The sequence below is a fragment of the Neovison vison genome, chromosome 10, assembly GCF_020171115.1.
Source record: "Neovison vison isolate M4711 chromosome 10, ASM_NN_V1, whole genome shotgun sequence".
In the NCBI taxonomy this organism is placed as follows: Eukaryota; Metazoa; Chordata; class Mammalia; order Carnivora; family Mustelidae; genus Neogale; species Neogale vison.
The window spans coordinates 67,670,128-67,688,632 of NC_058100.1; the positions used below are offsets into that span (position 1 = coordinate 67,670,128).

An 18,505-nucleotide genomic window follows, 5' to 3' on the forward strand; every position below is an offset into this window, starting at 1 on the left:
ATTAAGATGGGGATGAAAAAGAAACAGTAGCAATAGCACCCGTCTTTATTATTCTATTGAGAATTGTGTTAGTGACCTAAAGCTATAATGCACAAAGAGCCCTATTGTTATTACCTGTACGTGACTGAACTTGATACGTAATTGGGTTATCACCCTGACAACAATGGCTGTTAACACTCTCTTCTTGTTAATATTTCTGGTACTAACCCATATGCTTTGATATTTCTTTGGAAATATAGATACCAATATATATTAGTATATTAGTATTTTCTGCACTTTATTGAAAACAAATATATTCATTAATTTCCATATGACCTTCTGATTTCATAATCCTGTAGAAATGTTATAAAGAACTCATTTTATTTTCCTAGATGCTTTTTCTCAATTAAATGTTTCTGTATTGCTTTTTAAATTTCCCATAAGCATCTGAATTAAGCCGTTTTTTTCCTTCTCTGATTTTGTAAAGGCTTTTGCGTTTGTATTCTGACCTCTATTTATAAAACAATTAAAAAAAAAAAAACCAAAGTACATGTTTTTACAAACGTGTGTTAAGTAATGCAAGCTAAATAAATTTTTTGACATAACATAAACTATGAAATGTTTCTTTACTTCTATTTATTTTTTATTAAAGTTGTAAAATCTACTGGTTTGACTTTATTTTGAAGGGATAAATGAAAGCTAATTCCCTCAATTCGAACACAAAATTTTTTTTTTGAGTAAGTTACCTAATGAGGCTATTAGAAATTGAAGCCTGGCATGCAGGAATATATAGCCTGGCAAAGTTATTGTATGATCATGTTTTCCTCAAGCATGGTTAGTAATATAGTACTTACAATTTTTGCAGAATATTAGATAAATGTTAAAGGTTTTTAATTTCTTTTCTCCCAGAGGCTTGTAGGAACTTTTAAAAAAAAATGTAAAGGCTAACATTGAGGGAAATCTCTAAGGTAATTATCACATTCTGATTATTTAATGTCTGACTTACTGATAGAAAGATTAGAGACTTTTTTTTTTATAATTCATCAAGACACTATGTAAGTTTATAGTCGGGCATAAAGAAATCATTCCATGTTAAAATTCAGCTACATTTTATTTGTTTGGAAGGAGTTACTGTCACTTTAATAAATGAGTCAGATTAGAAATAACATTAAAATTGTCACTCAGACCATATAATACTAATCTTAATATTTTTGTGCCATCATTTAAATGTATTTCTTATGGATAAAGTAGGCCTGCATCTCATTGTGAGTTTTATAGAGCCCTAGAGAAAATTTCTGGGTTTTCTTTTTGACCAGAGTTGGTCCATGAAATATGAGGACAGACAGATTAATTTAGAAACTAGATGAGCCAGTGTTAGAGATAACATTCTTTTGAGAGTCAGATAGTCTAGAACTGTCTTTGTCCATCTGGAAGGTCTCCCACTTTTGTGCAGAGGTGGCCTTGAGGTTACCTACAGACCACGTTAGGATTTTTCTCAGGCAGTGTAACACAGTAACTGTAAAAGCCCAGATTCTGAAGCTGGACTACTTGAGTTCAAATCCAGGCTGTCGTCTTTATGGCCTTTATGACCTTGGGAATGTTCCTGCTCTGTGAAACGTTACAGTAGTGCCTATCCCAAAGAGTTGTTGGGAAGACTGAATCATTAAGGCGTGTAAAAATGTATAGAACCATGTCTGACTCATGATTAGAACTCAGTAAATATCAACTTTTAGGAAATGGTTTTCCCTCAGCTCTGGTACTAGAAATACATACAGTCAAAGCCGCAGAGTTACCTTATAGAACATGAAGATCTTACCATATAGAACATGAAAATGTTCAAGGGACCGTATTCCCGTTTTTCACTGGAAACCTGGGAAAACTAATGACTGGTTGTATGGAGTCTCTCCATCCAAGTAACGTGGCTTCTAGACGTGTCCACAGGCTGCAAAAAGTGAAACTATGAGTAACCAAATGAACCTGTTATGGGTAGTTATTTAACAACTTAAAAATTTGGAAACTGGCAAAGGTAAAGAGTTTTTCCTCTTGCTCTACTTAATAACTTTTAAACTCTTTATTCTGTCTCTTGATGTTTCTGGTTTCTGATATGTAGGTGACAGTTTTATACTTCTATTCATTATATCAGGAGCACAAATAACTCTACCATGGAAAAGTGGAACTGTACTTTTGTATACATTCAAAGAAGACAGGATGAGATGGGACCTTATTTATAGAACTTGAATTGTTATCTGATATGACAAGAGACCATTCATAGATCCATATAAAATTTGTCATTTTAAACCAAATTATTAAAGTTAAAAGCATAAAACTTAGTCTGTGGCTATTTGTAACATGAAAGTAAGTCTTATGTTATGATTTTCCCCCCTTTACATTGCCAAAGACTATTGTAGCTGATTTTTCCTCCACCACATTAATGAGTCTATTTAAATGTATCTTTAGAACAGCCAGTAGTTCTCTCATATGTATCAAGGAAAACTGCATCCAGTTAAGAATGTAGGTCTACGTAAATCTCCCATTTTCTCTTACAATCAAAAAGGATTTGAGGTACCTCACAGTAAAAGACATGACTTGGGGCACCTGGGTGGCTCAGTCTGTTAAATGTCTGTCTTTGGCTTAGGTCATGATCCCAGACCAGGGTCCCGGGATCGAGCCCCATGTCAGGCTCTCTGTTCAGCAGGGAGTCTGCTTCTCCCTCTCCCTCTCCCTCTGCTCCTCCGTCCATTGTGCTCTCTCTCTCTTGCTCTCTCTCTCTCAAATAAGATCTTTAAAATAAATGAAAAAAAAAAGACATGACTTAACAAGTTATTAAAATAGAAATGGAAGTACAAATTCAGAACCAAGGATAAAAGAGAATGTAGGCCCACCTAGCTTCCTGGCCCCAGAGTTGCCATGGTTGAGCTGTTCATCTAGTTACTGCTTCCTATCTGTCAGTGCTCAAAGGGTTGTTTCTGATTTTAAGGAGGAAATATACTGGTACCTCAGAGAAGACAGAGTTTTCTCCTACTAAATTATAATAGAATTATCTCCTATAAGGCCCACCTGGGTAGCTCAGTTGATTAGGTGTCTGCCTTCGGCCCTGGTCATGGGATCAAGCCCTGCATCAGGCTCTCTGCTTGGCAGGTAGCCTGCTTTTCCCTCTCCTGCTTGTGATCTCTCTCTCTCTCTCACATAAATAAATAAAATCATTAAAAAAAAAAAAAAAGGAAAGGAAGAAGGAAAGAAATATCTCCTAGAAGAATCTGTGAGTAATGTACCAGGCAGTGTCTTTAGTAGCAACTATACAGAAAATACCTATGTGGTATTTGATAAAAGCCAAAAGCAAGCATTAAAGCATGGCTTTGGAAAGGTGATTTGGCAGCTTTGATAAATCACTGTGCTCCTGTGATGCAGCTTCTGGTGTTCCAATTTGATTAAAGGGTAGAGCTAAGATTATCCAAAGTCATAAAGATGAACAGAGTCTTGTATATATAAAGATACAGGATCTTCCCTAAATTCTCATTCTCTTAGAGGAGTTTGATAGGGGCTATGTAGCACACTTTTCAGTACTCTTTGAACATTCAGATCTTTCAATATTCAATACACCGTTAAATATTCTTTGATAAGGGCTGAAAGTGGTGGATTCCATGCTGCTGATTTGCCTAAGGGGAAACAAACGGCAAGTCAGTTTTGACACCATTGATTAAAGCTGAGGCATCTCACCACTGTGTTCATTGGACGAAGTCAGACCAGCCTCTGAGAATTTGAATAAAGTACCGGAGATGTTCCGTTCTCTACTCTGTGATGGTCACCACATAACTGGTATCTCCTGTCAATACCTAGTATCGCATTCTCTTGATCGGAACTTAGATAATACCTCAGACTAAGTGATACCCCTCTTTAGTGGTAATGCTTTGAAACTCAACCAGTTAGTGTTACTGAGAAATCGTTATATATGCAGAGCTGTATTAGGCATTATGAGGAACTCAAACCAAAAGGCCAAATTAGATAAAAGTAAGCAAGCTCTCAACAATGGTAAGTGGAAAAGGTCTGCATTAAAAAATCAAATGACTTGGTTCCAGTTTGGGTTTCAGCATTAATTTTTTAATTGGCTCTTGGGTTGTTTCCCTCTGTAAATTGCGATTGTTATGAGAGATTACAACACTTTAAAAATAAAAAGATATGGGGGGCACCTGGGCGGCTCAGTCAGTTGGGTGTCTGCCTTCAACTCATCCCAGGATCAAGCCCCACACTGGGCTCCCTGTTCAGTGGGGAACCTGCTTCTCCCTCTGCTCCTTACCCACTTAGGCTCGCTCTCAAATAAATAAAATCTTAAAATAAATAAATAAAAGGATATGGAAGATTTTATGAAATATGAAATGCTATATAAATTTAGGATTTTTAAAGATCCAAGGGAGCCTGGGTGGCTCATTGGGTTAAAGCTTCTGCCTTCGGCTCAGGTCATGATCCCAGGGTCATGGGATTGAGCCCTACATCGGGCTCTCTGCTCAGCAGGGAGCCTGCTTCCTCCTCTCTCTCTTTCTGCCTGCCTATCCACCTACTTGGGATCGCTGTCTGTCAAATAAATAAATAAAATCTTAAAAAAAAAAATCCAGAATGATACCTACCATTAAGTAAGACTAATTAACACATGAATATTTAAGAGAACCATACAATGCAAAACTATGTTCAGGATAGGTTAATAAATTTTCACTAACGCTGTCTCCTCTGTCTTCATGATCTTAATATGGGTAGAGTCAAAAATTATGTAATATATAGAATTCAGTTACCTAGAGATAGATACAGAATTAAACACCAAATTCAGGAATTCACAGTTCTACCCAGGTTGCAATCTGTGAGTACCTCACAGGTGATACCTTCAAAACTTAGTGTCCCTGTTGCCCCTGCAAAGCCAGTCTTCCTTCTTTGTCACATACTTCTGTTAGAGGACACAATGTCCTTTCACATACCCTGATGGAAACTTCCTGTGAACAGTATTTCTTGCCTGAAATCTTAGAGCAACTTTGAGCATTCTGCTGGCATTGCTCTGTGTTTGCTCTATCTTTGACTATTCCAAGAAAATATTGTCCTGAAGTGCACCTTTAGTGACCTCTGCCTCCTGGCTTAAGTACTGACTTCCTTTGCTCGTAGCAATAGATTGTAAACTCCTTAAACCTTTACTTTATTTGGCCTCAGTTTATCATTTCAGCCCTGTTGCTTGCTCCCCAGGCATGCCGAAGTACTAGCCACTGCTTTCGCACACCTCACACTTGCTTCGGCTCAGCACCTTTGTTCAGTCCGTGACCTCTGCTTGGAATTTTCTCTACCATTTTATATGTCAAAATTGTGTTTGTGCTTTGGACTTTCACTCAGTTACCACAACCACAAAACCATTCCATTTTCCCTCACTCAGAAGTTACCCATTCATTCTTTCACTTAACCTGTTGGTGAGCACTTACTGTTCATACAAGATCCATCTTCCAGGTCTTTCAGTTTAATAGGAGAACACATATTAAATGAAGGATAGATTAAATGAGCATATTAATGGACATATAAAATATGTCATTATAAAATATGACAAATATATAAATATAAATATGTCATTATAAAATGTGTCAATATAAAATATATAAATATAAAATATGTCATTATAAAATATGACAAATATATAAAATGGACATATTAAATGAAGTGGTAGAAAGGCTTTAATTAAAGTGTGCAAACACCTGAAAATAATATAATGCTAATGTCATACCTCAAAAAAAAAAAAAAGTATGTGAAGGGTATGATGGAAAACAAATAGAATATACTAAGATATGGATGGCGCCTATATGGCTCAGTCAGTGAAGCGTCTATCTCATGATCTTAGCTCAGGTGTTTGTTTTTTTTTTAATTTTTTCAATTTATTTATTTTCAGAAAAACAGTATTCATTATTTTTTCACCACACCCAGTGCTCCATGCAAGCTGTGCCCTCTATAATACCCACCACCTGGTACCCTGACCTCCCACACCCCTGCCACTTCAAACCCCTCAGATTGTTTTTCAGAGTCCATAGTCCAATTTACCCCAACTCCCTTCTCCTCTCTAACACCCCTTGTCCTCCATGGTATTTGTTATGCTCCACAAATTAAGTGAAACCATATGATAATTGACTCTCTCTGCTTGACTTATTTCACTCAGCATAATCTCTTCCAGTCCCATCCATGTTGCTACAAAAGTTGGGTATTCATCCTTTCTGATGGAGGCATAATACTCCATAGTGTATATGGACCACATCTTCCTTATCCATTCGTCTGTTGAAGGGCATCTTGGTTCTTTCCATAGTTTGGCGACCGTGGCCATTGCTGCTATAAACATTGGGGTACAGATGGCCCTTCTTTTCACGACATCTTTATCTTTGGGGTAAATACCCAGGAGTTTAGCTCAAGTTTTGATCTCAGGATTGTGAGTTCAAGCCTCAGCCCGTGTGTGTGTGTGTGTGTGTATAGAGTTGTTATGAAAGGCTCTGAGAATGAGTAGATGACAGGCAAGGGCGGGGGGGATTTCGAGGCAGGGGCTAAATGTGAGGCTGGAATGGTAAGCAAGAGCCAGATGTTAGAACCCCATAATATACCATGCCAATGGTTAGACTTTCTAGAGGGCAGTGAGGAGCCATTGAAGTGCCTAACATTGAGCTGTGGTCAGCTTGGTGTTTACCAGCAGTGCTAGGGAGATTGGAAGAAACTAGAGGTAAAGCTGTCAGTTGGAAGATTATCCCTTGAGTGTAACCAGTGGAGCCTAAGGCAAGAAGAAATACAGTCAGGGAGCAGTAAGACTTGGTAGATGATCATTGTGCCAGGGGGAAGAAGTATGAGGAGGTGTCTTGTATGAATTTCAGATTTCTGGCTTGAGAAATGGGAGGCACTGCCAAGATAGAACTGGTTTGGGGAGAAAAAAAATAAGATCTCAGTTCCAGACATGTTTAATATGAGGTATTTGTAGGTAGATATGCTCAGAAGCCGGGTGGAGATATGTGAATGGAGCCCATGAAGAGGTCTGGCCTGAAGATACATATGTGTGTGTGTGTTCCTCAGCGTGTTGTGTTGGTGATTATTAAAGCCAGGGGAGTAAATAAAGTTGGGTAGGATAAGAAGGTAGAGGGAGAAAATAAAAGAGATGAGGAAAGAAATGAACCTCGGAACACACTGACAGTAGAGGGGTTGCCAGAGGAAGGTAAACCTAGAAAGGAAGGAGAAGTCAGAGAAGTGAGAGGAGAACCAGTACGGTGTGTTGGACCCAGAGGAGGAGCAACACCCAACAAGGCTGGGATCAGAAGCATCGGCTCTGCAGAAAGGTCGAGTACCAGTACGAAGAGGTAAACAGGAAAGAGTTCTTCAGATTTAGCAAATGGGAAATACTGCTAACCTTTGCCAAAGCGATTTCAGTGAAATGTTCTTGGGGGGTGGAGGAGATGAAAAAGTGATTATAGTTGGCTTAAATAAGTAGATTAAGGAAGTTGATGTAGGGGTTTTTCCCCCTACCCCAAAGAAATTTGGCTATAGAGCAAATACATTAGATGGGGCACTGGTTAGGAAGTCAAACTTGACTATACTTACAGACTGTGATGAAACAGTCAACAAATGAGGAGAGGCTGGAAATACGGAAAAGTAATAAGAGACTGAATATTCACTCATTAGACATTCACAGCCAACTGTATTTCAGGTGCTGCTGTATGATGGTGTATAATGTATAGTCTCTTGAAAGAGAGTCCAGTGATAGAATTGAGAGTAGTAAGAAAAAATATATTCTTCTGGTGCTAGAACAGAAATGATAGGGACCAGATATTGACAAGGTAGGTGGAGATACGGAGGAAAGTTTAAGCCTAACAGTGTTGATTTTTCTCTGTGAAGTAGGAAGAAAGACCTGGGGGAGAAAGAATTGAGGCCAGTGCCTACGGATTAGAGAAGGTTGAGATTAGCCTTTGTGGGTAATGGAGTTTATCGTGCAAAACATTTGGATTAAAGAACAGCTTTTAAGGTCCAACTGCAGTTGGAACCGTGAATGTGGTGACTCCGGATTATATGGAGTCTGTGATCTTCTCCAGCAGTCCTTCACATCCTGGTAGAAAAGCAAAGAAAACAATTGTCAGGGTTGATACTGTGAAAAGATAAAGGATTATTAATGGTGCTGCCAAAGAAGTTGTTCAAGGATTGTACTATGAGGTCTAGCCTGGAAATGGATGACGTAAGTCCGGAAGCCGATGATTGATGAAGAGGAAAGGTATTGGAAAGGGTCTCAAATCAAAGCACAACCATATTGGGGGACAGCCCTGGAAGGACAGGGGCTTGTGTCCACATTTATTATGCGACACAGGACATTGTAAAGCTTAGGTTGTGCACTTAGGAGGCAGAGACTAAAATGGAGTAAAAGTGAAGATTAAGGCCAGGTAGTCAAGAATTTTGTTTTAGATAGAGGATTCAGATAGGCATCAGAGTGACCAAAGATGTGGTTGTTGTACTTGGGATGAAGAATACGGTCAGCTCGATATCCTCAGTGAATGAGATGAAGCAACTCGGAGCTAGGCAGATGGAAGGAAAAAGAGATTAATAATTGTCTCTTCCGGGCGGCCATCTACAGTCTTTTTGCCTCAAACTATCTCACAAATACCTCTTGAGATACGGATCACTTTGTAGTTATGAGAGAATTAGTTAATATGGTTTCCTCAGTCTCACGTTTGTCAGTCCTTCTTCCCCCACTAGACTGTAAGTGGCACAAAGGCAGGTATCATGTGTATTTCATTTATTGCTTTATCCTTACTACTTAATAAAGTATCTGGTGCATAGTAAATGCTCAATAAGATTTTACTGAATGAATGAATAAATGGAGAAGGGAGAGGTAGAAAGGAAAGAAGGGTCAGATTGTCAAGAAGGAAAATGAGTCAATCTCTCACTTCTTTCCTAGACAATAGGCCTTCCTTTCTGGGCTGGTTTTTCACCCTGATGTACCCTCAGTGTCCCCAGATGCCAACATAGTGCTCTACTCTAGATGAGTGAGGATCACTACTCAAGCATATTTTAATTTTATAGGATCTTGTTTTCATATTTTATCCACTTGTTTATTAGGTAACAATTTAGGGAAAAAATTGATCAGATTATTTGATTCATAAATATACTGAGGTTTGCCTACTTTATATCGTCTATGATTTTGTACTACGTGACTTGTTAGAAACTTCTTTGGACGAGATAAATCTTGATGACACAATGAACTACACTTCGGATGGAGATCAAACCACGTGAGAAAGAGGAAGAACAAATGCAGTCTTACCCTGGCTCTGTCTGCCGCTGTGTTTCTGAGTCTCCTGTCAGTCCTTAGGAAGGCTGTCCCGAAGGAGGGGGTTCAACATGGTGGTTCAGCTGCTGGCCTCACTCCCTCTCCATTTACTGTGGTGTTGATTTCTCTTCCTCTTGATTACATCTGGTTCTCATCTTCTGCTTTGGAGAGCCAGAGAGTCTTTGTCCTCTTCGAGTACATTTATATCCATCTATCTTTAATCTTGGGGACTTTCTCCTCTGGGCAGGAGAAACTTGAGGACCATTTACTACAGTAGGTTGGAAGCGTCACCCCATTCTGACCTATCAGGCTGGGAAGAGAAGCTTCTGGACTGGTTTGAGGGATGTGGAGTCAAAAATTGCCATTACATCTACGTGTATTCTGGTTAAATGGAATACATTTTTGTACCACAGTTCTCTTTTTCTGTCATCTTTCCTGCTGCTTTTGTCATTTTTATCTCTAAACAAAATATCTAACAACTAGGCGACCTGTTAGAACACATTATCTTTTAAATACAAGTATCATTACAAATGTTTTTCCTGCTGCTTTCTGTATTGTGTATAATTGGATGTATTTGTTTTTATTTTAATGGGTAAAATGCCAGCCTCTTTCTGATTTAAATTTCTCTCAGATCGCCATGATAAAATGCCTTGTGGATTTGCTGTACCCCTTGAGGATTTTCAATGCTATTGTCTGCTGCATTACAAGGAATATAAATTGAAATTCTCAGACCCTCTCAGTGGATGTAATATTATCATTAATATTTACTACATGCTAATAACTGGCCAGAAAGAATTAGTGCACATTTTCAAAATATCTAAGTTATTCCTCAAGACATACTTCAAAAGCCAAAGAATCTGGCTCTTCCTCTTCATTTGGCTTATCGTCTGTGAGAGGTCACACACATGATGCCGTTGGAATTGAGAATGAAATCCCACGTACTTCTATTCCCTGGCTCTAGGACCAGATGGAAGGATGTTTTTTTCCCCATGTATTGAGGTGTGCTTATTTTCTGTAATGGAAATACGTCAGTAAACTTCAGCTCTCTCTGTAAAGTGAAGATTCTAATACTGCTTCCTGCAGTTGAGGGTTGGGATTGGGGTACAAATAAATTCATAATTTACCTCGCTTATACTTGATTATTCGTAGTTTAGAAGAGTACTTTTTCTTTAATATGAGACTAATAAAAACATTTTATATTTATATAAAATGACTTATGATAAGTGCATATGATAGCCATCTACCCTATGCCTCATATAAATTTAGATCTGTAGATACATGCTATATAATTATGAAAATTTAAACTTAATATCAAGGCTAATGTAATACATTCTAGATCAAATAAATGTATATATATCTACAGTTAATTTGGTGCCTTAGAGATAAAAACCTGTTGTCCTTTATGACTATTGTCTTCTGATAAGCTTTTTTTTTTTTAAGATTTTATTTATTTATTTGACAGAGAGAGAGATCACAAGTAGGCAGAGAGGCAGGCAGAGAAAGAGGGGGAAGCAGGCTCCCTAGTGAGCAGAGAGGCTGATGCGGGGCTCGATCCCAGGACCCTGAGACCATGACCTGAGCTGAAGGCAGAGGCTTAACCCACTGTGCCGCCTAGGATAAACTTCTTTGAAAAATAGTAACATCATTGTAAAGCCTCTGAATGTAGACAGTACTTTTTCTTGACCTTAACACTTACCAATGATTATACATACTTCTTTAGACTTCAACTAACTGTAAAGTCATTGACAGCAGTTATATATATTCTTTTTTTTTAAGGTTTTTTCGTTCTCATTCCATTGTAGTTAATGTACAGTGTTACATTAGTTTCAGGTGTACAGTACAGTGATTCAGCAATTCCCTGTGTTACTCAGTGCTCAGCATAAGTGAGCTTTAATCTCCTTCACTGATTTTGCCCACCCCGCCACCGATCTCCCCATCAGTATTTTCTGTAGTTTAACAGTTTGTTTCTTGGTTTGTCTTTTTTTTTTTTTCCTTTGCTCATTTGTTTTGATTCCCAAATTCCACATGTGACTATTTAGTCAGAAAATATACTTTCCTTGTAAATCTATATCTAGCCAGAATATTTTCAATAATTAACTGAAATGGTTATTTATTTATTTACTTAAAGATTTTATTCATTTGCCCGAGAGACAGCACAAGTAGGGGGAGTGGCAGGCAGAGGGAGAGGGAGAAGCAGGCCCCTACTTGGGGCTCGATCCCAGGACCCTGGGATCATGACCTGAGCCAAAGGCTGACGCTCAACCAACTGAGCCCCTCCAGGCGCCCCTGAAATGGTATTTTAAAGTGTCTTGTATTTTCTTCCTCTGCAGCTACGACAGTTAGTGAATATGTGCATCAGTCCAGATCCAGAGAAGCGACCAGACATCACCTACGTTTATGATGTAGCCAAGAGGATGCACGCGTGCACCGCTAGCAGCTAAATACGTGGAAGATCATGGAGAAGACAACCAAACTAATTTAAAGTATTTTTGTGCAAATCATACCTCCCTGTTTTCGTCTGGGTGTTAAGATGAATCTTTCAGAGCTAATGTGCTTTGAATCCTTAACCAGTTTTCACATAAGCTTCATTTTGTACCAGCTTAAGTCACCTTCTTGCAAACAAACCCCAAATGACTTTGGATCATCAGGTTGCATGTTAGGAGAGTAAATGAAACTTAATGGTTTTTAATGGCTAAAGCTTTTAAGAATTATTTAGGTTTTTTTTTTTTTCCTTTTTGCTGATGAATTGTGTTCAGATAGACTCTCAGTGCCAAATGTTGAAGGCGCAGCTTGGCACTCATCAAGATAGACTTGTAACCTGAGGAAGAGTATCTGAGCACATGACTTGTTTGCTTTTTTGTCATTTATGGACATTGGAGATTAACACAGTTGTGAACTTTTTTGATTATTTTATTCTTAAAAGTTTGAAGTATGTGTTTTAGTTCTTAGCATTGTAGCTTTCAAATATAATTCTTAAGATAAATGTAGACATAAACTATTTGAGAAACACTTAAAATTCTTAGCTCATACATTCAAAGGGCAACTCTTAAATGTGAAAAAATTGGGGGATAAAATGTGAGTCAGACACTGAAGAGTTCTTTGCTTTATTTTGTTTTGTTTTAATCTCTCTGATAGTCTTTTTGCATTAAAATGGTATAAATGAATCCATTTAAAAAGTGGTTAAGGATTTGTTTGGCTGGTGTGATAGTAATTTTGAAAGTTGCACATTGCCTGAGGCTTTTTTTGTGTTTTTATTATTGTTTGTACATTTGAAAAATCTTTGAATAATCTTGCAGTACTATATTTCAACTTCTTTATAAATTTAAATTCTCTCTTCATAATTGTACACTATAGTGTAAGCATATGTTTTTATGCATAGATTTTATTGAAGTTCTGATTGGTCCCCTTCAGAAATTTTTTTGTATTCTTCAAGTTACTTTTTTATTTATATTGTATGTGCATCTTATCCATTATGTTTCAGATTTTCTGAGAACATAATACCCTTTAAAAAATATTTGGTATACCAATACTTTTCCTGGATTAAAAACATTTTTTTAACTTTTATAAAATTTGGGCCACCCTGTATGAGTGTATTTTGTCAGAGAGGAAGAAAGAATGTGTGTTGCATTGTACCTGTGAATGTTGACACAGTTTCAGTTCATTTGACAAGGTTGTAATTTTAGAATATGTTTAAAGCAATGAAAACTGGTCATTACCACAGCCAGAATTTTTATGAGATTAACACTTCTGTTGAGAAGCTTTTAAGCCAAGTATTGTATTCATGCATGAAGATGACAGAGATGGTAACGCTTCGTTTAGTTTAAGGACATGGGCAGAGTTTAGTAAATGCTGTTGTGGAGATGGGTTTTCCCTGAGTGCCTTCATGTTAGTGGTGACCCGTTTGTCACAGAATCGTGAAAGCCAAAAGGCCAAGTGGCAGTCACCATTCAAGGACACCAGGCCACCCTGGAACCCTGGGATGGATAATCCTCCCAACATGGAAACCTCGTGTTTAGAGAGTACCTACCTTTAGCTGATGTAACCTCTGGTTTTGTCTTCTCATGTAAGTATTTTTCTTACAGTTGTTTGAATACTTTCAAGACATTTGTAAACTTCAAAAATGGTTTATAAAGGGCAAAAGCATAAACTCCCCTCCCTCCCCAAATGTAATCAGTTGTGGTATCTGAAGGGTAATTTTGTCTTGGGATAGACCAAGAACGCCCGGGTGGTCCTTTAAATGAGGGCCAGATATATCGTTTTTACCAGATTCCAGTTACCTACAGCTTTTACACTGAGCATCGTAGATTTTCTCCAGAAGGATGAGTAAGTCGGTTATTTCTGTTGACCATTAGTGTCATGTTCATTTTATTATAATATAATTGAAAGAAAATTGTTCTGAGGTTGGAACAGATAATCTCCTTTTTCTTACAATCTTTAGAAAAATAAGTGAACCTAAAATTCATGTGTGTAACCCCTCCCAGTGACTTTTAAGCAAAAATTTAAGCTTTTCTTTGTTAGAAGGAAATAGCTAGGAAGAATTTAATGATCAGGGAAATCCATTATTATTTTCTACAAGTGGAAACTTTTTGTTTTCGATATTGTATCTTTTTCCTAATTGTTCATATTTTTTCCTGAAGAAACAACTGTGTAAACAACAGATTTTAATTTTGAATGAGATTGTTTCAGAGAATTATGAAGATGATTAGAAGCTTTAATTTTTATAATCACCTATGAAATATTCTCTTTATATTTCTGTTTATAAGTAAATTTTGTACTAAGTAAAACATATGAATTGAATTGGGAAACAGTAAAATGAAAGGTACATCTGATTCTAAACCTTATTTAGACTTTGGTACCGGTTCCCCAGAGGAAAATGTGGGGTAACTGTTTTTGTATGCTGAGGTTTAGGAATGGTGGGTGAAGTGTATCCCTGTATAAATAAAAGTGCTCAACAATGTGCAATGCTTGTAAATTTAGTAAGATGTTACAGCCATTTCATGAATGCTTTACCATTTTACATAGTACCCTATTACAAAACACCTTTCTTGTATCAATATACTTCAGGTGTTGCTGTTAACATTTACATGATATTTATTTTAACCAAAATGTTATTCATATTAAATGTTTCTTCTTTAAAATGAATGTATTATGTTTATAACCCACAAATGCGTAATTATCCTATGCCTCATATTTCAATAGTACTGTAATATGGACTTTTTTTGTGAAATACTTTTATTTTGTTATGCTTCAAATACACCTACTAAAAAGATTCTGTTGTTAGCTTTGGAAATTGTATAATATCCTAATATAAATAAAAACAAAATTAAACAATGGATACAATAAAATTTTTATGTATCTATGATTTTTTTTCCCCACTAAAGTCTGCCATTGTTTATTTCATTTAACCTACAGAAGAAACAGCTCATGTTCATTTCAGTGACGTTACCATTTTGGGAGAAGCCTAAGAATTGAAACACTTGAGGGTGATAATGGAGCTCTGACAGACACTAAGAAGTAGTTTAATAAATATGCACTAAACTAAGTACATCTCCACATGTGCCTACTCTCTTCAGTACATGATTTTCTGTCTTTTTTTTTTTTTAAGATTTTTATTTATTTATTTGTCAGAGGAAGAGAGAGACAAGCAAGGGGAGGGGAAGAGGGAGAGGGAGAAGCGGACAGAGCAGACTCCCTGCTGGATCCCAGGACCCTGGGATCATGACCTGAGCTGAAGGTCACCCAGGCATCCTATTTTCTGTCTTTGAGTAAGAAAAGGAACTTTTTCTAGGGTCCTGGGATCCAGTCCCGCATTGAAATCCTTGCTCACAGGGAGTCTGCTTTCACAGACCTGTATCCCTGAAGCAAATAATACATTATATATTAAATAAATAAATAAATAATAAATTTTTAAAAGTAAGTAAGTAAATAAAAGGAGTTAGAAGGTGAAAAAAAAGTTTTCTCAGATTATAAAGTTATGAGTCTAAAATTCAGGTAAGCTGTTCCATTCCAGTCACCGTTAATACACTATTAGCAATCTTAGAAATAGTTTGAATGTTCTTTTCACATAAAAAAGTGAAGATTACTTTCTGCATCTAGAAATGCTGAGGCTAAAAGATCTTGATGGGGTAAAATCCTTCAAAAAATCCACCAAAAACCCTACCAAACTTTCATGGCTGACATTAAATGTAGTTTTTCAGGCGCCACCCAGACCACATCGTGTACGCCTCCTTTTGGCACTTACCCAACTGTTTGTAGCCAAATGATTCCTTGTGTGATTGTTTACGTTCCGTCTCCCTGCTAGAGCCTCAACTCTAGGTGGACAGGTACTTCCTGTGTTGTTCTGTGTGATACGCAACACCTAACACAATCCTCTTGATAGTCACTCATCTTATTTTTGTTGAATTAATAAATGAACATTTTGATGCGGTGGGTGGAACTGAGCACTTCGGGGGATACTATGCAGAGATGCAAAACCAGCAGAAATCGGGAGAGGCGAGGGCGAGTAAGGGGATGAGAGAAGCAAACACAAACTACACTAGAAGAAAAATTTTAAGTTACAAGTTGCCATCAATGACAAAGAAGTTGGAGATAATAGGGATTGACAGCCAGGTCCTGGACTTCCTGAGAAGGCCACGGTCATACAGGTTCAGTAGAAGACTGGAGTGGAAAACAAACCCAGGTAAAAATAGGAAAGATGATGGCAGGTGAAGGAAAAATAGAAGGTAACCAGAAGGAGTCATAGCTCACGTTTTAAGGTAAAGTGAACTTAAAATGGTTTGAAGATTAGGAGAGGTCGCAGGTGGAGGAGAAATTGAAGATACCGGACAGGGAGTACAGAGGTGATAAGAAAGAAAGAGGTCCACAGAAAGGATTTATCCATCGAGCCTGCAAGTGTTTATCATGTATCCTCATAGATCCTGTATTAGTCTTGAGAAAAATATTTCTTTTTTTTCATGGAGTTAAAGTCAAGTTGGGTAGAAATGCATTTACAGAAATAGAAATACATAAATGCAAATTGTTACGGGTGCTATGGAGGAAAGGAGACACTAAGGAGGGAACATTGAAGTAAAATGACCTAAAGGATGAAAAAGGAGTCAGCCAAAGAACAAACAAGGGAAAGAGCCTGCAGGCCTGGGGGAAGTTAGCTGGGCTCTCTGAGAAGCAACAGATGAGAGTGGGTGGGTTGGGATGGAGTAATGCCAGGTAGATTTAGAGACGTGTATTTTCTCTATATTTGCAATAATCAGTAATATAAGGGTAATAAGTAATAGTAATGTAATAGTAATATAAAAATTCATAATAGGGATTATAAAATACTTAGAAATAAATGAGCAAGAAACATGTAGAACCGATATGAAGGAAATGATAAAGTCTTGTTGAAGAACACAAAGCAAATACAGAACAAATAGAAAAAGAGTTTGTGTTCCAGATGGGAAACTTCATATGAAAATCAAGTTCTCTATAATATTGGTAAGGTAGTGTCTATCTGAATCGCACCTTTTTTTGGAACCTGGTAAAATGACGTCAAAGTTCATATGGAAAAATAAATCTATAAAAATAGCTAAGAACATTTTTTTTTAAAGTCATCTGCTCTTGACTTATCATGTGCTTAAAACTTACCATAAAGGTACTTAAATAAAGCAGTTGTGGTATTGGCAGAGGAACAAGGGCATGGAATGGTGGAACAAAATAAGAAGGTCAAATACACAAAGAAGTATTATGAGAACTTGATATATGAAAGAGGAAAGTTCGGTTAAGCGACCCACTCTGAATTTCGGCTCGGGTCATGATCTCAGGGTCCTGGGATGGAGCCCTGTGTCGGGCTCCGTGCTCAGCGTGCAGTCTGCTTGAGATTCTCTCTCATTCACTAAAATAAATATATCTTTAAAAACAAACTATAGGGTGTATGTGTTTGTATGTGATAATTTGAATATGGAAAAAGGTGAAGGACACAAACTAAGCTAACTTCAGTTACCATATGAGTGTGGGTGACAAATATAGTTAAGTTCTTATACCTCTATATTTTTATTTTGTTCAGTATAAAAGCATGGACCTTTTTCCTACTTAAAATAACTTTTACTTTTGAGTCTATGCCTCTTTTTTTAACTTTCAATTTGCAAATAATTTCAAACTTACAAAAAAAAATACTGCAAGGTTAGCACAAAGAATTCCTTTAGAATTCTTCACCCAGATTTCTCAGATGTTAATATTTTGCCACATTTGCTTTATTTTTCTTTTTAAATCCCCATAACTATATAGATTTTTTTCTGAACCAACTGAAAGTAAGTTGCAAACATGATGCCTATTACCCCTAAATATTTGTCGCTTTCCTTAAAAAGACCGTCTCCTACATAATCACAGTACAATCATAATAATCTGGAAAGCAGTAGTATTATTATCTAACCTATGAATCACATTCATACTTCAAACAGTTGCACTTTATAGCAAAAACCATTTTTTTTTAAGATTTTATTTATTTATTTGACAGAGAGAGATCACAAGTAGGCAGAGAGGCAGGCAGAGACAGAGGGGGAAGCAGGCTCCCTGCTGAGCAGAGAGCTCGATGTGGGACTCGATCCCAGAACACTGAGATCATGACCCGAGCCGAAGGCAGCGGCTTAATCCACTGAGCCACCCGCAAAAACCATTTTTTAAAATTTTCTTCCAGGATCTAAGCAGTGGGTGTTGCATTTAGTCGTAGACCTCTCTAGTCACCTTCAGCGGAGAACAGTTCCTCAGTCTGTTCTTTATCTTTCGTGAACTTGACATTTGTTTTTTTTGTTTGTTTGTTTCTGTTTTAGATTTTATTTATTTACTTGACAGAGAGAGATAGAGCAAGAGAGGGAATACAAGCAGGGGGGAGTGGGAGAGGGAGAAGCAGACTTCAGCCAAGCAGGAAGCCTGATGCGGGGCTCGATCCCAGGACCCAGGACCAAGTCCTGAGCCAAAGGTAGACGCTTAACGAGTGAGCCACCCGGGTGCCTGAACTTGACATTTGTTAAAGGTACAAACCATTTATTTTGTTGAATGACCTTTAATTCAGGTTTGCCTGATGTTTGCTCATGAAATGGATTATTACTGAAACAAAGCCAAGTTTATCTGCATACAACATACCAGGAAGCAATAATGTCAATTTGCCCATTACTCTTGGTGCAAACTTTGATCACTTAAGTTGGTGACCTTAATTATGAAGTTATTGTTTTTTGCTTTGTGTTTAATAGC

General features: G+C 37.4%; 1 protein-coding gene across 1 annotated transcript in view; it reads left to right on the forward strand.

Moving 5' to 3' along the window:
• NEK7 (NIMA related kinase 7) overlaps positions 1–14,628 on the forward strand; it is a 153,422-nt gene extending 138,794 nt beyond the window's left edge. Inside the window, exon 10 of the mRNA XM_044267546.1 lies at positions 11,614–14,628. Coding sequence (XP_044123481.1) covers positions 11,614–11,724 — 111 coding nt within the window. The 3' untranslated portion in view covers positions 11,725–14,628. The remainder of the gene's footprint in view (positions 1–11,613) is intronic.
• The last annotated feature ends 3,877 nt before the right edge of the window (positions 14,629–18,505 follow it).